This window comes from Thamnophis elegans, chromosome Z (assembly GCF_009769535.1).
Source record: "Thamnophis elegans isolate rThaEle1 chromosome Z, rThaEle1.pri, whole genome shotgun sequence".
Classification (NCBI taxonomy): Eukaryota; Metazoa; Chordata; class Lepidosauria; order Squamata; family Colubridae; genus Thamnophis; species Thamnophis elegans.
The window spans coordinates 144,696,138-144,716,247 of NC_045558.1; the positions used below are offsets into that span (position 1 = coordinate 144,696,138).

General features: G+C 53.9%; 2 protein-coding genes across 2 annotated transcripts; both read right to left on the bottom strand.

Moving 5' to 3' along the window:
- Positions 1–947: 947 nt before the first annotated feature.
- On the bottom strand, positions 948–3,042 carry LOC116520402 (UDP-GlcNAc:betaGal beta-1,3-N-acetylglucosaminyltransferase 7-like). The gene is made up of 3 exons (XM_032234576.1): positions 3,001–3,042; positions 1,547–2,085; positions 948–1,434 (listed from the first exon to the last, which is right to left on the bottom strand). Exons 1-3 carry the CDS (start codon positions 3,039–3,041, stop codon positions 983–985), a joined length of 1,032 nt encoding a protein of 343 aa, XP_032090467.1. The 5' UTR covers position 3,042; the 3' UTR covers positions 948–982.
- Positions 3,043–4,948: 1,906 nt separating this feature from the next.
- Positions 4,949–15,751, bottom strand: LOC116522836 (beta-1,3-galactosyltransferase 5-like). The gene is made up of 3 exons (XM_032237887.1): positions 15,707–15,751; positions 14,965–15,570; positions 4,949–5,668 (listed from the first exon to the last, which is right to left on the bottom strand). Exons 2-3 carry the CDS (start codon positions 15,554–15,556, stop codon positions 5,220–5,222), a joined length of 1,041 nt encoding a protein of 346 aa, XP_032093778.1. The 5' UTR covers positions 15,557–15,570; positions 15,707–15,751; the 3' UTR covers positions 4,949–5,219.
- Positions 15,752–20,110: the final 4,359 nt, after the last annotated feature.

The following is a 20,110-nucleotide window of genomic DNA, read 5'->3' on the forward strand; positions in this document are numbered from 1 at the left end:
CCAGGGGCCCCTTTGGCTGTTGAGGAGTTGGGCACTGAACTGGGGAGGGGGCTGAGCGTCTCATTTTTAGGGTATAGATAGGAATTTGCCCTCCCTCCCTGGTCCACATTGGAGCATTCGAACAGGGTCTAGAGCGGGGAGGGGGAACAACGATGGCCCCTTTTATGACTGGTGGGCTTCAACTCCCAGAATTCCCAAGCCCTCCTGAAGTCCTCCAGTCATAAGGGCCCATCGTCCCCCGCCTCTGATGGCAAACCTTTTCCTCATGGCGTGCCACAATTGTGCCCACGCCAATTCAGTTCCTCCCCACCCATCTACGCATGCGCACACGACCCCTCCCCAGGCTTTCCTGAAGAGCGTGGGGAGGGCAAAAAACCCCCCCCCCAGCCTCAGGAAGGCCGAAAAGCAGTGGGCTGGCGCGCACATGGGCACCGGAACTGATGGCTGGCATGCCAGCAAATATGGCTGCAGGTCCCATGGGTCCCCCCGTCACAGGTCTAGAGCGTGTGCCAGCTGGGGAATTCTGGGAATTGGAGTCCAGCGGGCTTAAAACCAGGTTGGAGGGCCCTGTTTTAAATGAACTCTGGAAAGGCGTCAAAAGTTGCTTTTCCTGCACTGGCCGACCTCTAGGAGCCCCAGAAACACTTGTTTCTCCCCCCCCCTTTATCAATTAATTGGTGGTGGTGACCCCACGGGCATCTTGGCGTCCTCTCTGGCACTGCTAGCCGGAGCGATTGTGGGCGTTGAAGCCCGCAAGCCTTAAAACGTTGCCCAGGTTGGGCGCTTCAAGCCTTCAGACAGACCCTCCTGCTTGGGAGACGTTTTTAATAACCGAATATGGAGAAGGGGCTTTGGGAAACAGGGGTCTTGGCCCTCCCTGGTAGGAGGAAGCCAGTGCCGATGGGGGCCTTTCCCAGCTCCAGTTGACCAACTCTGTCCCGGGGGGAAGGACGGCGTGGCTTGGGCACAGCGGCTCCTGTGTTCACTTGGGCCAGTCTCGCGCGGAGTCCCTGAGCTCCTGCCAGACTTCCGTCATCCTCTCCACGGGGACCCCGTAGATCACCAGGGACTTCTGGTAGACGGTGAGGTGGTCCTGCATCTTCTCCCAGGCCCGGAAGTCTCCGCTGTGCTTATGGGGCAGCTGGGCGGCCAAGGCCAGGAAACCCCAGTAGGCGTCGCTGAGAGGGAAGGTGGGCAGCCGGAGGGAGGCCTGGTAGAGGGCAGGCAGGGCAGCGCCGGGCACCAGGAAGCCCTTTTCCAAGGCGAAGTGGGGGTAGTGGGCCAGGGGGAAGAGCGGGAAGGGAATGGCGTCCCGCCCGATCCTCTTCACGGCAGGGTGGTAGCGGATGTGGCCGTGGATGAAGCGGGACGCGTCGGGCGTCTCCCCGAGGAACTTCGTCAGGGCCACAGGATTCACAAAAACGTCGTCCTCCCCTACAAGGAGAGAGCACCGCAGTCGGCCACCATGCCTCGGCCTCTTCCGGTTGGGCAAAGCAGAAAGCAGAGGCCCCTGGCAGGGAAGCCCGCTCTGCCCTGGGCAGCTTACCTTTGAAGACGAAGGCCGCCCGCTGGCAGTGCCCGTGCACCCACTGGAGGAAGCAGCGCTCCTTGAGGGGCAGGTTGCTATGGGACTCCACGAAATCCCACATCAGGATGTCGCCAAAGACGCGGCTCTCCTGCGCCACCAGATCCAGCTGCTTCTGGTTAGACACGGTCCCCAGGAGGAAAAGGGTCTGCAGCCGGAAGCCCCCCACCTCCGCCGCCTGGGCCCAGGTGCGTCTCAGGGTGGCCCTCCCGCCGCTGGAAGCCGGATGGGATTTGATAGCCAGGAGCAACAGGGGGAGATGGGAGGGTCCCTGGCACAAGCCGTCCGGGGCAATCACCTCCCGGCACCGGTAGAGCTGCAGGTGAGGGTAGAGGATTCGGTAGATGCTGTGGTTGAGGTAGAAGGTGAAGGTGTCGTCGGCCAGAACTGGGACGGGCTCAGGCGTTGCCGGGAGGGCCTGCATCTTCCTCAGGGCGGAGGTGAGCAGGAGGACGGCTGCCAGGCCCAGCGTCACCCACCGGATGGAGACACGGCTGAGCCTAGGAAACGAGGCGGAGTGAAGGCAGGACTGTTCGCGTGAATGGGGTTGAACCCCCGTCCTGACAGGCCGGGCCCACGGAGCCAGGAATTGGTGCTGCCACCCACAACCAGCCAGCACTCAGGGACCCCCACGGTCTCAGGAAACGGTGGGCACCACAGTGCAGCGATGGCAGCAGGGAAGGCCATCACACACACACACACACACACACACACACGGTTCCTGTACAAACCAGGATCAAGCAAGCCGACATTTCCAATTATTTCCCAAGCAACGGTTAAAAACGTTTTCATTCCCCAATGTCCGTCGCCTGTTTCCCCCTCCCCTGCCACCCCCGGGCAAAGAAAATCTGGGGAGGAGGCAATAACCCTCCAGGCTTAGAAATACTCCAAGGCTACACCCAGGTGCAATTCCAGCCTCCACTGCCCAAATCTCATCCATTCCAGCCGTCGCCAAAGGCGGAGGAAGTTTCCACTTCGGTTCTTATCGGCCGTGGAGCCTCTGCCGTCCAAAGCGAAGAGTTGGGTCTTTTGCAATGAGAGCCGGGACCCCCTGCCAGCCCCACAGGGAGCCCTCCGGCCCCAGAGGCTCCCCCAGGAGGGATTCCCTCCCAGGCCTTTGGATAATGGAGACCAGCAGGCACCTTGGCTCTTCCCTGGGTGGGCAAAGAGAACCATTCCCCCCACCCCCCAAAAAAGGGAGCCCCTCCCCCAAATTGCAGAGGGTGAGGGGGGGGCTTTGCAAGCACCCACTTGGAGCTGCCCTCCCCCCTCCAGGCTTGGCTTGGGTGGGAGGGGAGGGAGGGGAAGGGGCTTTGCAAGGGCTGGCAGGCCTCAGGCCTTGGGGCCCCATGGCTGCCCAGCCCTCCCCCCCCCTTTGCCCCGGGGAAGCCGGCCGGACCCCAAAGTGCACCCACCTCCTGGGCATCAGCCTCCTGCAGCTCCTCCCGAGAGCCATCTTGGGGGAGGGTTTCCCCAGGGAGCCCTCACCCCCCCCTCCCCCAAGATGGCTGCATACAGGCATCCCAGCCTCCCCATGCGGGGGACTCTGCTGCCCATCATCCAGCACACGGGGAGGGGTGGAGGGGAAGCAGAGATGCAATGCAGCCGGGGGGGGGGCACGGACAGCCCCTTCAGTCGGGGGTCCGATCTCACCTAGAGTGGGCTGCAAGGTGAAAACCCAAGCAGCCCCCAGGCCAAATACGGGCTTCAGAAGGCACCCCCACCCTCCACGGCTCTGCCTGGCTCACTTTGCCCCCCCCCCCCGGCTGAGCAGTTCCAGTGCCCACCTGGGAGGTTGGATTCCCCCCCCCCCCACACTTGGGTGAGACCCCCGATTGAAAAGTTGCCAGGATCTTGGCAGTTTCCACCAGGTGGGCTAAATTCCTATGGGGCTGCTCTGGAAAGGGGGCTAGGCTGGGGGTGGGGGAGCCCCGGAGCTTGTGGGGGGGGGGAGACACACGACTGGCTCTCCTTCTCATCAGACTAACCGGAAGCAGGTGGGGAAACCTGGGGGGGGGGATGTGACAGGCATTGTCCAGAGCCAGCCTGAAAACAGTGAGGGAATTGACTACTGATGGGGGGGGGGTCCAGGGGAGGGGGGTGAAGGGGAAAGACCCCTGGATGAGTCAGGCCAGGCTGCTTCAACCCCCCCCCCTGGGGGGGCTGGGGGGGGTCCGATTCCAGGAACCTGGGATGATTCAATCTGGAGGGGAGGGGGCTGCTGTAAAAACACTTGTAGGATTGGGAGCTGCCCCCCCCTCTCTGCAAGAGGATCCCCCTGGAGTGGGGCAGCCCCCATCCACTCACCCCACACTCTATGGACACAGGCCACTTCCAGCCCCCCCCCCCCCCAGGATGTCTGCCGGCTCGCAGACAAAGCATCCCGCAGGCCCCCTCAGCTGTGGGAGGTGAGCCAAGGCAGGTGGGTCTGCCCCAATCCCCCCCCCAAGAAACCCCTTTCCCTCACCCCCCAAATGCCCCCATGACATCTCCTGAGGATGGGGCGCCTTCCTTCCTCCCCCTCCCCAAGCTCTCGCGGTGCAAAACAGATCCTCTGGGGCTCCCGATGTGCCCATGGCAGCCGGGACAGGGGCCAGAGGGGAGGGCCAGGAGTCACCCTCCCAAAATACCCCCCTCCCCCAGGCTTCAGAGAGCTCAGCTGCCCTCTCCACCTTCCTCCTAATTCGCCCCCACCCGAATGTTGAATGAAAGTTGTGTTTTATTGCTTTATTTTTTCTTATTCACGTATTGTCTTATGTTTTGTCTTGCACTCCCCCTCCCATGAATGGTAAGCCGCCCTGAGTCCCCTCAGGGCAGCCTATAAATCACAAATAAAATCTTTAAATCTAAAATCCACCTTCCACCCGGAGCAGGGGGAGTTCTCCGTTCTAAAAACTGCAGCCAAACCGGCTGATCCGCCTTGCGGTCCCTTCCCAAAGCAGGAACTCGGCTCGGGAGGGCAGAGAAACGGAGAAAGTGGGGGATGCCCAGCACAGCCTCAAACCTGTGCCAGTTCCTGCTTCTTCGCCTGGCTGGCATCCTGCCATAAAACACAGGGGAGGCGGGCAGGAATTGGGGAGGGAAATGTGCGAGCATGGAAGGGAGAAGACAAACGTTGAGAGAAACCAGAGGTCTCCAACTGCCTGGGAACACAATGCAAAACTACATCGACAAGCGCCAGAAACCCAAGGAGTTCCCAGAACACCAAAAAGGCCTCCTATTGGACACTGGAGAGCTGATCGCGGGGGACGGGGAGGTTGAAAAAGTGCAACCTTTGCATGTGAATATTCAGATCCAGCTTTATTTTTGCTGCAACCACTTAACTTTAGTAAAAAAACCCTATCACTTCAATCGTATGGAGTCGAGGGTCTTCCTTTCCTAGCAGTCTAAGTTGGGGCAAGCCTGACAGTAGTGCTGATTTTTATGTCCGCTTAATTTACAGTGATGTCTTTTCTAATTCCTGAGGGGGGGGGCGGAGGAGGCAGACTCATGGCCACTCATGTCTTGCTCATGTGTCCCAGAACCTTGCCGGAAGTGGACCAGCCTTTTGGTCAAGGTGCTTCTCCGGCCCGGAGGCTACCAAGAACCTGTTCCATCCACCAGTCGGGCGGGAGGACTGGTCTGTCTGCAGGCATTAAGACCAGGTCCAAAAGGGGCTCTCCAGCTGCTTCCAGACTTCCTCCATCCTCTCCAGGCTGACCCCGTGGATGCAAATGGAGTGCTGGTAGGCCGAGAGCTCATCCTTGGGGATGCCCCAGACGCGGAAGACCTGGTCGTGCCGGTGGGGGATCTTGGCTGCCAGCGTCAGGAAGCCCAGGTAGACGTCATCCAGGGGGAAGACGGGCAGCTCCAGCGAGGCTCGGTAGAGGGCAGCCAGCCCCTGATGCGACATGATGAACCCCCCTCCGGAGGCAAAGTTGGGGTACTTGTCCATGGGGTAGAAATCCCTCGAGACGGCGTACTTGCTCCACCTCATGACTGCCGAGTGGACCCGGATGTTGCCGTGGATGAAGTGGGAGGCGTTGGGCGTCCGGCGGAGGTAATCGGTCAGCATCTTGGGGTTCACAAAGAGGTCGTCGTCCCCTGAAAAGCAACGTGGCATTTATTTCCGTGGAGCGTGGCAGGTCGCCCCTGCGCTGGTCCTCACGGTCCAGATGGTCTCCCTTCCCAAAGGAATGGCCTCAGGATGGAGCTTTCGGACTCTAGAACCAGGTGGGAGGGTCAGAAGGTCAACATGGGAGCCTGTGCCCCCCCGAAAGCTCTTGCAGATTAAAAGGGGCGGGGCTTGATGCGCCACCTTGACTTTCTCACCACCTCCCCCCCCCCCTGCTCACCAGTGCCAGACGGGGGAAGGGTCAGTGCGAAGAATCGACATCAAATAATTGTTCCACTTCTACGTTGATGGCGGGATTGGGGCCCGGCTTCAGCCGCCAGTCAGCCTTGGCACGCGCCAGGGAGACGAAGCGCCCCACCCCCACCCCCGGGCAGCAAATGTGCCCCAGGTTGACTTCATGAAAGGTGTGTCTGTGCAGGGAGGGTGAAACTGAAGCAGCCAATGAGCACGTGGGATGTGCAATTAAGTACGGGCGTAAGGCTTCGATTGCGGAGGGGAGAGGGGAGATTTGGAAAAAAGATAGAAAAAGATTGCAACAAAAGAAAGCAAGAAGGATTTAAGGGCCTGGAGGTTAAACAAACAAGGAAGGGTTACAGGAATTGGGTGTGTCTTGTTTAATGAAAAGAAGGACCGTGGGAGACAGGATAGCAGTCGGAATAATAGAATGACAGAGTTGGAGGGGACCTTGGAGGTCATCTAGTCCACACACCCCCACCCAGGGAGGGGACCCTACCCCATTCCAGACAGATGGCAGTCCAGTCTCTTCTTGAAAGCCTCCAGGGATGAAGCTCCCACAATTTCTGAACAACAGAATGTTAGAAAAACAGAGCTGGAAGGGGCCTTGGAGGCCATCTAGTCCAACCCCTGCCCAAGCAGGAGACCCTCCTACCCCATTTCTATAAGAAAGGAAAAAAGAAAGAAGGCAGGACGGGAGAAGGAAGGAAGGGCAGAATAACAGTTTGAAGGGACCCTGGAGGTCATCTAGTCCACCCCCCCCCACCCAAGCAGGAGACCCTACCCCATTTTGGCATATAAATCCAATAAACAAACAAATAAACAACAAACATTTCTGACCGATGGCAGCCCAGTCTCTTATTTATTTATTTATTATTTATTAATTAGACTTATATACCGCTTCATAGAGCTTTCAGCCCTCTCTAAGCGGTTTACAGATTTTTAGCAAATTGAGTCAGCATATTGCCCCCAACAACAATCTGGATCCTCATTTCACCCACCTCCGAAGGATGGAAGGCTGAGTCAATCTTTGAGCCCATGAGATTTGAACCGCTGAACTGCAGATAGCAGTCAGCTGAAGTGGCCTGCAGTACTGCACCCTAACCACTGCGCCACCTCGGCTCTTCTTGGAAGCCTCCAGGGATGAAGCTCCCAAAACTTCTGCAGGCAACTTCTGTTCCCATGGGTTGATTGTTCAGAAAATTCCTCCTTATTTCCAGGCTGAATCTCTCCTTGATCAGTTTCCATCCATTATTCCTTGTCTGGCCTTCGGGGGCTTTGGAAAACAGCTTCACCCCCCCTCCTCTCTGGGGCAGCCCCTCCCTCAAATATTGTGTTAGGAATATAATTCTAACGGTTGGGTTGGCAACATATAACTCATGTAACAATGTTGTTGGACCTGTTTCTTTAAAGCATACTGTAACATGTGATTGGTTGCTATTTCCTCAATCGGCCATAAGAGGGAGCCAGAATGACTGTTAGCTCTCTGTTCGTCAGTTGCTGGGCTGATTTGATCTGAGTGCCGTGAGCTATTGTAAGTTTTGCAACTGTTAGCAAACTTTGAGTTCTGAACTGATTATATGATACTGGACTAATTTTTGTAATTTTTAATTGTATGGAGAGTGCGTGGTATGACTGTGGTTGACTGAATGTTCCCACTTTTACTATGATATTGTTGTTTCCCTTGTTTTAACTTGTTTGTGGGGATGGATTGATTGTGTGTGTGTGTGTGTGTGTGTGGTGGGCCGGGAGTATAGCTGGGTACCTCCTGTACTGAGTGCTCTGGCAGAAGTGTTAGGGGGGCCCAGGCTTAGTTCCGGCCCTTGGATGTGTGTGTCGAAGGGCCTGCTGGTGAATCCGGCGGCCTGGGGAGAGGGTGGAGGGACCACAGATGCGGGAGTGGGCCGGAACATTGGGGTCATTTGGGGCGGGGCAGATATGGCGGGAACTTCAGGGCGAGCCATTACCGGGGAAGGGGGTTCCCTACGTCAGAGGGATCCCTCCTTCCGGCCCTGCTAGTTCCACTCCAAGGCCAGATGGCGTGAGTAGTCAGGACCCTGATCTCAGGTTGTTGTTGCTAAATGCCAGGTCTGTGGTCACAAGGCTCCCCTCGTCCAGGACCTAATTTTAGACGAGGGGGCAGACCTGGCATGTATTACTGAAATCTGGCTGGTCCCGGAGGGAGGAGTCCCCCTCACTGAAATGTGCCCAGAGGGTTTTCAGGTGCTTCATCAACCACGACCCCAGAAAAGGAGTGGGCGAGTGGCCATTGTTATCTGAAAGTCTTTAGTTCCTTGTAGGATCCCTGCTCCGGAGCTTGTCGGGTGTGAGTCCTTGCTGGTGAAGATGGACCTTGCGGGTCACGTGGGCTTGTTGTTAACGTACCTGCCTCCCAACAGCGTGACGACAGCCCTCCCCTCACTCCTCGAGTCAGTAGCTGAGCTGGCAGTTGAGTTCCCCAGACTTATGATACTGGGGGACTTCAATCTGCCTTCGCTTGGCGAACACTCTGATGGAGCGCAGGAGTTCATGGCTTCCATGACAGCCATGGGCTTGACCCAAGTAATTCAGGGCCCGACTCACTCAGCGGGTCACACACTCGACCTCGTATTTCTCTCGGAGCACTGGAGTTGTGATCTTGATTTGAGGGGTAGTGAGATCTTGCCCCTGTCATGATCGGACCACTTCCTACTGAGGCTCGACTTTCGGAGACCAATCCGCCGCTGTAGGGAGGAGGAACCGATTAGGTGGTTCCACCCCAGGCGTTTTATGGATCCTCAGGGTTTCCAGACGGCGCTTGGTGTTGTGCCTGATATTCTCGCCCGCAGTCCGGTGGAGACCTTAGTTGCTGCTTGGACCCCAGCAGTGTCTGAGGCTCTCCATCGGATTGCGCCTTTACGGCTGATCCGCAGCAGTGGATCCAGGAGGGCTCCTTGGTTTACAGAGGACCTCCGGGAGATGAAGCGCCAAAGGAGACGCCTAGAGCGCCACTGGAGGTCCAGTAAATCTGAGTCAGACCGAGCACTATTAAAAGCTTGCATCGGAGCATACCTTTAGGCAATACGGACAGCTAAGAACACCTATATTGCCGCTCTGATAGCGTCCGCTGAGTCGCGCCCTGCCGCCTTGTTTAGGGTAACCCGCTCCCTCCTGAATGGGAGGGTTGCGGATAATCCCTTACGAGGTAGAGCGGAGGAGTATGTCCAGTTCCTCGCGGACAAAGTTGCTCGGCTTCGGATGGACCTGGACTCCAATTGCGCAGAGCCAGCCAGGGTACCGGGGGAAGGTCTTGAACGACATCTCTGGACTGACTTTCAACTTGCTACTCCTGATGAAGTGGACAAGGCCATGGGAGCGGTGAGTGCCGCCACGTGTGCACTGGACCCGTGCCCCTCCTGGCTGGTCGCGAACAGCAAGGAGGTGACACGGGGCTGGATCCAGGCGATGGTGAATGCCTCCCTTCGGGAGGGCTTCTTTCCTCCGCCATTGAAGACAGCGGTGGTGAGACCCCTCCTGAAGAAGCCATCTCTGGATCCAGCCATTTGGAATAACTACCATCCAGTCTCCAACCTCCCCTTTGTTGGGAAGGTTGTTGAGAAAGTGGTAGCCTTTCAGCTCCGACGGTCCTTGGATGAAGCTGGATTATCTGGATCCCTTTCAGTCTGGATTCAGGCCTGGCTACAGCACGGAAACCGCTTTGGTCGCACTGACCGATGGTCTATGGAGAGCCAGGGATGGAGGTCATGCCTCCATCCTAGTGCTTCTTGACCTCTCAGCGGCCTTCGATACCATTGACCATGGTATCCTTCTGCGACGGTTACGAGAGGTGGGGGTGGGAGGCACCATTCTTCGGTGGTTCTCCTCCTACCTCTCGGACAGGTTGCAGTCGGTGTTGGTCGGGGGGGAGAGGTCGACCCCTAGGCCCCTGAAATATGGGGTCCCACAGGGTTCGGTCCTGTCCCCTCTCCTGTTTAACATCTACATGAAGCCATTGGGTGAGATCATTCGGCGGCACGGGATAAAATACCATCAGTACGCGGACGATACCCAGTTGTATCTGTCCCCCCCGTGCCAACTCAGTGAAGCGGTTGACGTGATGTGCCAGTGCCTGGAGGCTGTCAGGGTCTGGATGGGGGTTAACAAGCTTGCGCTCAATCCAGACAAGACCGAGTGGCTGTTGTGTTTCCCTCCCAAAAATTTGGCTAGTACTCCATCACTCAGGCTGGGGGGTGAAATTTTACGCCCCTCAGACAGGGTTCGCAATTTGGGAGTCCTCTTGGACCCACAGCTGACCTTAGAACATCATTTGTCGGCTGTGACCAGGGGGGCATTTGCCCAGGTTCGCCTGGTGCACCAACTGCGTCCCTACCTAAACCGGGAGGCACTCGCAACAGTCACTCGTGACCTCGTGACCTCAAGACTGGACTACTGCAATGCGCTCTACATGGGGCAGCCCTTGAAGAGCATTCGGAGACTTCAGCTCATCCAGAATGCAGCCGCGTGGGCGATTGTGGGTGCACCTTGGTACACCCACGTTACACCTATCCTCCGCGAGCTGCACTGGTTACCGATCGGTCTCCGGATACGCTTCAAAGTGCTAGTCGTAACTTATAAAGCCCTTCATGGTATTGGACCTGGGTACTTGAGAGACCGCCTGCTGCCAATTACCTCCCAAAGACCCATTAGATCTCACAGGGTTGGCCTCCTCCGGGTGCCATCTACCAGCCAATGCCACCTGGCTACTACCCGGGGGAGGGCCTTCTCTGTGGCAGCTCCGGCCCTGTGGAACGAGCTCCCCGCAGAGATTCAGACCCTCACCTCTCTCCAGTCCTTCCGAAAAGCCGTTAAAACCTGGCTTTGCCGGCAGGCCTGGGGTCAATGAGTTCCCTTCCCCTCTCGAATCGTGTGGCTGTTGGTTGTTTTAAATGCCCTGTACTTTTTGTAGTTTTTGTGTTTTCCCGTCCCCCCTCCTTGGGTTTCTGCGCCGCCCTGAGTCCCGCTGGGAATAGGGCGGCATATAAATAAAATGAACCTTGAACCTTGAACCTCGACTATGTTATTTGAATTATCCCTTAACTGAAAGACGTTGATGACCAACTGTCTTATCCGTGTATGGATAAGATTACTGACTATATGATACTGGACTATGTTATTCGGATTATCCCTTAACTGGAAAACATTGATGACCGACTGTCTTGTCCGTGTATGACTTGGACTGTTTGATGGACTCCGATACCTCTGTTTCCACAAAAGTGAAAGCCTATTCAAACTGCAGTGTCTCTGCATGCTGGCTTGTGTGTTCTCCAACACAACTCTCACAACGCTTCTCTGAACACACTCGCTCTCCCAACGGGGAGCTAACCTAACATATTGGAACGGTGCTATTGCATCTGCCCTGGTCATGAGGTCAGTGCTCCAATATTTGAGGGGCCGCCACAAAACCCCTGACGGCAGGGCAAGAATTGGGTGACTAAAACTGGGTGCAGGATTCCAGGTGTGGCCTCACTTTATAACGTGGTTATAATCCTTTGCCTGGCTTTGATCCTCTGCCTCTGTTTATACAACCAAAGGTGGCGTTTGGCTCTTTTGGCGGCTGCCGCACACGGCTGGCTGATGGTTTAAGCGATTGCCCACTGGGACTCCCAGGTCCACCTCCCGGCTCCGTCTGTTTTGGAGCCACGTCTCACCTAATCTCTCTTTGTTTTTTCCTACCCAGGTGGAAAACTTGGCTTTTATAAAGACTGGGCAATGCCTAATGTCTATACGTCGTCACACTTTTCAGCCCATATGTTCCTATTTGAAGTTCTAGCCACCTCATTATTTGGTGTTGCCTTAATTCCTTCTCTCTTAATTCAAATCAATTTAAATGTAAATATTGAAAAGATAGGAAGCGGAACAGCCACCGGATAAGGAAGGACAAACGGCAAACCATTCAGAGCAGAAGTTTAGGGCCTTTCAGTCACCTGGCTGCCCCCTTCCTTGGCTAGGGGGGGGCATTTTCCCTTTCCTTCTTTTATTTTTGAAGATTTTTATTAACAAACATGTAAAATACACACACACAAAATTTAGACGTACACCACATTTATACAATACAATACGAACAGGAACTTCCTGTTCTTTCTAATAGCAATTATTGTCTTATATTATTTCCCCTTCTATTGTATTTCATTTGGATTTCACCATTCTTAACCCTCTTATCTTATAACTATTATTTTTTGAGTTTTGTTATATTCCTTCATTAATTTTTGTTTCTTTCCTCCATCCACCTATACCATTTATCCCATATCTGGTAGAATTCTGATTCTTCTTTTCCCTGGATTTCTTTAGTTAGTTTGCCCATTTCGGCACAGTCCATAACCTTTCTTATTATTTCATCTTCGCTTGGGATTAATTTGTTTTTCCATTTCTGGGCAAAGGCAATCCTTGCCGCCATATTTATATGTAGTATTAAATATTGGATGTCTTTTTTGTATTTCGCAGACATTATTCCTAATAAAAAAAACTTCAGGTTTCCATTCTATTTTAACCCCCGTTATTGCCTCCAGCCAATTTTTGATCTTTTTCCAAAAAAAATTAGCCTCCTCATAGGTCCACCATAAAAGGTAATATATTCCGTGTATTGATTCGCATTTCCAACATTTTGGGGAGGTATTTGTTAAGATTTTAGCTAACCTTGTTGGTGCCAGGTGCCATCTGTAAAACATTTTCTACTGGTTTTCCTTGTATGCAACTGATAGTGTCATTTTTAAGTTTATTCCCCCAAATCTTTCCCATTTGTCTAATTCAATATTATAGCCAAAGTTCTGCGCCCATTTTATCATTTGTTCTTTCACAATTTCCTTTTCCATTTTATACTTCAGGAGGCATTTATATATTCTCCCCATCAACTTTCTATCTGGGCTTTGAATAATTTTATCCAATTTGTGTGGTTCTGTTTCGATGTCATATAATTTAGTATCTTTATTGTATTTAGTTTTGATTTGGAGGTAAGTTAGCCAGTCAACTTTCATGTTCTGATCTGCCAATTCTTCAATTGTTTTTAAATTTCCCTGTCTATCAATTAAGTCTCTGTATCTTAGCATTTTGTTCAAACCTATAAAATTTGGGTGAGTCGTCCTTTCTGTCGGTGATATAGCCAATTCGGGATTTTCACATAGTGGATTTTTTTTTTATTTTGAGCCATTTTTGCAATAACGCTCTTCTGATTGTATGATTTTGAAAGTATTTGTGTGTTTTATTTCTATTATCCCATAGGAATGTATGATACGCCTGCTTGCAAATCATGGCCTTCTAAGGTCAAAATTCTTTTATTCTTTAGCTCTATCCAATCCTTCACCAATGTTACTGTTACTGCTGATGCGTATAAATCCCAATTTGGTAATGCTAAGCCTCCCCTCTCCTTGCTGTCTTGCATTGACTTTAGTTTAATCCTCGCTTTTCGTCCCTGCCAAATGAACCTAGCGGTTATTTTCTTTAATTCCTGAAAGAATTTTTTACCTGGATTAATAGGTGCGGCTTGCAACAGGTATAGGATTCTTGGTAAGATATTCATACATCCCATGAGTGATAACTGAATATTTTTCCAATTTTCTAAATCTTTCCTTATACTAATTTATTATGATGATGGTCTTTAATTGTGGAACATTTTGCCGACACCCAAATCCCCAAGTATTTCACTTTCTTCGTTGTTTGCATTCTGGTTGCTACTTCCAGTTCCTCTTCTTGCTTTTTTGTCATGTTCTTGGTTATCATTCTTGTTTTGTCTTTATTCATCTTTATTCCTGCCACTTTGCCATATTCTTCTAATTTTTGAATTAATTTCAGGCTGGATTCTAATGGGCCCTCTAGAACAAATACTAAGCCATCGGCATAGGCTTGGGCCTTATATTCTTCATTTCTGAGTCTTAAACCTTTTATTCCCTGGTCTTTCCGAATTTCATTTAGTAAAATTTCCAAAGTCAATATAAACAGCAAAGGAGAGAGGGGGCATCCCTGTCTGACTCCCTTTTTTTATTTCAGATCTCCATTCATCAGAACTTTGCCTGTCTGAGTGTTATAAAATCCTTCTATATTTAAATAAATTTTTCTCCGAATTTCATCTTGTCCAATAGTGTTATTATAAATTTCCAGATTACGTTGTCAAATGCTTTTTGGGCATCAAGGAAAACCATTTGCTTTTGCTGGATGCGCCTCGTAATTCTCTATTACGTCTAGGATGACTCTGGTATTATTTTTAATGTGTCTGTGGGGTAAGTGCCACCCCCCTTTCTCTTGGTTTTGGGGAGCCAGAAGGGAAGAAATGGAAACAACTGATGGAAACCAATCAAGGAGAGGAGCAACCTGGAATTAAGGAGAAACTTCCTAACAGTGAAGACAGTGAAACATTGGAATGACCTGCCACCAGAAAGTGGGGGCTCTCCATCTTCGGAGGTTTTCAAGAAGAGGCTGGACTGCCACCTGTCTGAAATGGTACAGGGTCTCCTGCTTGAGCAGGGGGTTGGACTAGAAGACCTCTGAGGTCCCTTCCTTGGTCTGCATTCTTTGAGCCCCGCAGCAAACCTGCTTTTCGTCAGCTTTGTCTCCCCGAAAGGGGGCTGCTCACTTTTGGGGATCTTGGAGACTAACATGGCTCCCCCCCCCTTACCCGAAAGGCCCACAGCTGAGGAAGAGGAGGATGTGATGACACAATGCTGAAGGAGACCCCCCCCTCGCAGGGCAGCCTTATCCCAGGTCTTCCCATAGTTAACTCTCTCTTCCCTTCAGATTTGCTCCCTAGCACTGGGTTGGGCGTTTCCTTCCCCCCTCCACCACCTGCACTCCAATTGACCTAAAATCCACCTCTCACCTGTTTGCTCACCAGGAATGAATTCTCTTCCAAGGAAAACAGGTCCAGTTAAACCCTTGCTGGGTTCAGACAACCAATTAGCCCACAGCCAAGTCGCAGGAAGTGGTGGGAATCTCCTTCCAGATACACGGAGCTCAGGGCATGGTGCGAAGAGAGCCCCACTGGGGTGGCACCTTGCCCACTTACCTTTGAAGACGAAGGCCGCCTGCTGGCAGTGCCCGTGCACCCACTGGAGGAAGCAGCGCTCCTTGAGGGAGAGGTTGTGGTGGGATTCCACGAAATCCCACATCAGGATGTCTCCAAAGGTGTGGCTCTCCCGTGCCACCAGCTCCAGCTGCTTCTGCTTGGGGGTGGCCGCCAGGAGGAAGAGGGGCTGCAGCCGGAAGCCCCCCACCTCCGCCGCCTGGGCCCAGGTGTGTCTCAGGGTGGCCCTCCTGCCGGTGGAAGCCGGATGGGATTTGATAGCCAGGAGCAGCAGGGGGGGATGGAAGGGTCCCTGGCACAAGCCGTCCTGGGCAATCACCTCCCGGCACCGGTAGAGCTGCAGGTGAGGGAAGTGGGCTTCGTAGAGGCTTCGGTTGAGGCAGAAGGCGAGGGTCCCATCGTCCAGGGTGATGGTCTCTTTGTGGGTGGCAGTGGAGGGGGCAGGGGTGCTGGGGGCCAGCTGCTCCTTGTGCCAGCTGAGGAACAGGAGGAGGGAAGTCAGGACCCCCAGGGTCAGCCCCCAAAGCTGGCAGGCTCTGCGCCTGGTGACCTGGGGGAGGGGGGAGGGAGCCATGGGCCACGAGGAACCTGCGCGAAAGGAGGAGAAGCCCTCTTTGAGGAGAGACCCAGAGGCGCCCCTGGGCTGCAAGGGATCTCCTCTCCCTCCCTCCCCTCCTCCTCCCTCTTCTGCCTCCCTCCCTTCCCAGACCCCGCCTTCACCTACCTGGGACCTCCGAGAAGAGATACGGTTCCTTCTCCGGCTGCCTTGTCTAGGTCTCCAGCCCACTCTTCCTCCTCCTCCTCCTGAGCGCCTCCCTTTGACCAACCGGCGCCAGCCCTTCCCTCCCTGCCCACCGCCTGCCTGCCTTCCAGTAAGGGAGCCGGGCTGGGGTCTGGGGGCCGCCCGGGGCGGAGGCTCAGGCGCTCCTCGGGAACTCCGACGGCGCCTTTCTCCCAGCGAGCGGCTCCCGCAGAAGGGCGGCTGCAAAGCTCAGGCGTGCTGGGCAATGGGAGCCCCGCGTCGCCCCGCATCTCCTCGCATCGCCTCGCAGCCCAGCCATCCCTGTCGAAGTGGCTCACCCGGGGAAGAGCCGGCCATCGGGGGCAGCGCGTACTTCCGACGGCCTTTCTCCCCTGCGGCCGTCCGGAGTGGGGGTAGGAGGAGGAGGAGGAGGAGGAAGGAAGATGGAGATGGTGGAAGAGGAGGAGAAGGGGAAGAAAGGGAGAGCGGGAGAAGGAAAATCTGGGCACCGCGTTGCCCCGAGGGGCGCTACAGTCCCGGGACTCTCTGCCCCCTCCCCTCCCCGCAGCCTCTCAGACCCTGGGACTCACTCGCCCCCCCCTCAATCCCAAGCAAAGGAGGGGGGACGACGTGCAAGCGGGCCAGCGGCGGGGGGGGGGGTTCTGCGTAAGCCTCCCCAGCCGCGTCTTCGGGTAGAGGCTCAGCCGGGTGGATGAGCGGCGCTGCGTCCCCGGAAAGAAACCTTTGCGCTCCGGGACCATCCCAGGCGTTTCCCTCGGGGAGCAGCTCGGGTTCCTCCTCTCTGGGATTGGGGGGGGGGGGGGGTGTCTTGTGGACGGGATCCCCGGCCTCGCTCGGCCCCAGGCGCAGCTTCTGCCTGCGCTCCGCTGTTCCGGGCTCTTTGCGCCTAACTGTGCAGAGATGCCAGCGGCGGAGGCGCCCGGTGGGCATTCGGGCTCTTTGCTCCCGCTTGGCTGGCATGGACCACCCACCCACTCCCAGAATAGCCGTCCAGGCAGCCAGGTCTGAAGACCCCCCCCCCCCCCGGTCTAATTCAAGTCTCCAGCCTGGGCTCCGTCGAGGCTTCTCCCAGCAGGGGCTCAAAGGCTCAACGGCTCCAACGTCCTTCGGGTAACACGGGGCTCTTCCGCTCCGTCCGCCAGAGAAGCACCTCCCTCCCCCCCCGGGGGGGGGCTTGTAAAGGGATCCTGGGTGGATCGCAGCCCCCCGTCTCTGTTGAGGGGAAGAGCTGCGGAGACCAAGAAACCTTTGTCTGAAGTGGCGTCGCGTTTCCTGCCCAAGCAGGGGGTTGGACTAGAAGACCTCCGAGGTCTCCTCCTACTCTGCCATTCTATTCTCTCTCCCTTTCCCTCCAAACCTTCCATCCCACCTGACCACGCAGACCGCCCCCCCCCCCATTCAGTCCCTCAGCCTTGGGGAGCCCCTGTGGGACAGGTGGCCCTCAGCCCCAGAGGGTCAGATGAAGCCTAGGAGCTCCAGTGAAGGAGAACCTGTACAGCTCAGGGTTGAAATCAGGGCTCCTCAGGGCCCCCTGAGCTGGCTGGTTTCCTGCAGGTGTTTCTGGGTAACATCATCAGTGCTAGAAACCGTTAAATGCTAGCACTGAGGATGTTACCTAGCTGGGTCATGAGACGTCTGCGACAAACCAGCCAGCTCAGAGAGCACCAAGGACCCCACAGACCTCCTCGCCTTCTTCCCAAAACCCCACTCCCTTCTGGCACTGATGATGTTCCCTAGTTGGGTCATGAAACGTTTGCAAGGAAAGAACCAAGCTCAGAGAGCACCAAGGACCCCACAGTTTTCTTCCTCCTCCTCCTCCTCCTCCTCCTCCTCCTCCTCCTCCCCCCTTCCTCCTCCTCTCTGCAAACCCAACACCCTCCTAGCACTGATGATGTCCCCTAGTTGGGTCATGAAACGTTTGCAAGGAAAGCAGCCATCTCAGAGAGGAGCCCTACCGGCTCCTTCCAACTCAAACCTCGGGTTCAAAAGACCGCAGCTTTGGTGGGTTTCTGCAGCTGCCTGGGGCTGACGTGGCACTTTAAATCCGGAGGGGGAAGGGGGAGAAGGGTCATTGGGGGGGGGGGAGGTTACATGCTGAGTCAGCTTATCAGTAACAGGCCAATTAGCCGTGGTTAAACAAACCCAGCTTGCGTGCTTAGACCTTGGGAGATGATAGCCTAAAACCTCCTTGTGAGGCCTATAGTTATATTCCTTTTAGGATAGTGTTTCTCAACCTTGGCAACTTGAAGATGTCTGGACTTCAACTCCCAGAATTCCCCAGCCAGCGAATGCTGGCTGGGGAACTCTGGGAGTTGAAGTCCGGACATCTTCAAGTTGACAAGGTTGAGAAACACTGTCCTAACCACTGCTGGGGAATTCTGGGAGTTGAAGTCCAGACATCTTCAAGTTGCCAAGGTTGAGAAACACTGTAAATTTAGGATCTTTGGCCTGCCACACTATTATTTCGTTCTGCCGTTTCATTAGTGTAGTCGTTGGGAGGGGGGAATAGAAAGGAGTAGGATTGCGGGACGTGTTGTTGTCATTCTTTTCTAGAAGCCCAAGGTCATCGTTTGTCTCCCCACCTCTGCACCTGACCGGAACCAGCTGGGCAGAGAACGCCAGCGTGGCCGAAGAAGATTGGACCATGTGATGGATTTATGGGTGTGGGGATAATAAGATCATGAACTTTCAACCTGGGTGGAATCCCAGGAAGTTTTCGGATTTGGGATTTCCACATTTCGTTGCCAACATGTCTCCCTTATTAAATTGGAGCTTTAAGGATATCTCTGCCTTGGACTCTGATTTAATTCTGCATGAGATTTGGAACGCTGACAGAACCTGTGGCACACGTGGCACACGTAGGCATTTCTTAGGGCACATGAGGGGTTGCCCTGTCAGCTCCAGCGCGCGCCAGCTGACTTTGGCTCCTGAAGCCGAAAAACAGCCCCAGAAGTTTGGGAACGGGTGTGGCCGTAGGGCGGTTTTTCGCCTTCAGGGAAGCTCCTGAAACCTCCGGAGGGCCTTGGGGGTGGGGGAGGCTCCTAGAAAGCCCCTGGTGCCTGGGGAGGGTGAAAAAAGGGCACCAAAAGCGGGGAGGGGGGGGAAAAGCTGTTTGCAAGGGCATGCACGCTGGGGTCGCATAGCATTATGGGTGAGTCGAAAGCAGAAGGGTCAAACTTGATTTAATTGAGGGCCGCCTCAGGGTGGTGTTTGACTTAAGGGGGGGACGTGGCCACCTCGGCATCCCTCGTGCCAGCGAAAATGGGTTCCCGAGCTCCGTTTTCAGCCGCAACAGCCTCCTGCCACCTCCTGCCAGTGGAAAGAGAGGGGGCCCTCCGGAGCTATTAAAAATCTAGTTTTTAAAGTCTAGTTTGATCTCCGATTAGCTTCCTGGTCTTGATCAACCTCCCTGGCTCTCCAGATGAGCGAATGGGGAGCTAGATCTCCCACTAATCTTTTTGTTTAAATTATTCAACAATTTTTAAACATTAAAATCCCAATTACACTTTTACAGCTTTACGTTATCGGTATTTTTCTTTCTTTGATTTCAAATTTTACATTCTTGACACCTATTGTTTCATACACATACCTCCTTATTTCATTTATATATTATATACAATATTTACACCTCTATTTACTCTCTCAATATACACCATTTCCTTTTATTATACGGCATGTATTCTTTATGCATTGATTTTACATCTCTTTTCAAGCCACCTCTTCCATGTCTTATAATACTCTGCTTCCTCTCCGTCTCCTAGTTCCATCGTTAATTCGTCCATTTCCGTGCACTGGCACCGTTTTTATAACCTCACCGTTTTGTTTCCAATTTGGGGCGAATGTCATTCTGCCTGCAATAATAACGCGAAGCATAATATATTGAATTTCTTTACTTTCTTTTTATTATTCCTCGGGTTTCATATCATGTTTTTTGTTCCGTTATTTCCTCCAACCAGTTTTGAATTTTTTCCCAGTCCTCCCTGGCTTTTGGGACGTGCCCACCACATGTGGCAGAAGGTTCCCTGTTGATGGTTGAATTTCCAGCAATTTGGAGGTCCGTTGGGGAACATTTTGGCCAATCTCGCCAGGAGTAAAGGAATGCCACCTATACAACATTTTATAGATATTCTCTTTATACACGGCCGACATCTTCAATTAAGGAAGGCCTCCCTAAATTCACAAGTGGGCAATCACCAGCACACAACCTCCTAACCAAACCACGCTCTTCTCTACAAGAGGGATGTTGGAAGATGGCGCAGGGCCTGGCAAATCAGGCGGAGGGCTGCCACCATGGGTCATAAAAGGCCAATCTTTCCCCTCGGTGGCAAAATAGCGCCTTAACCCTGCAGACGTCCAGCCAGCATG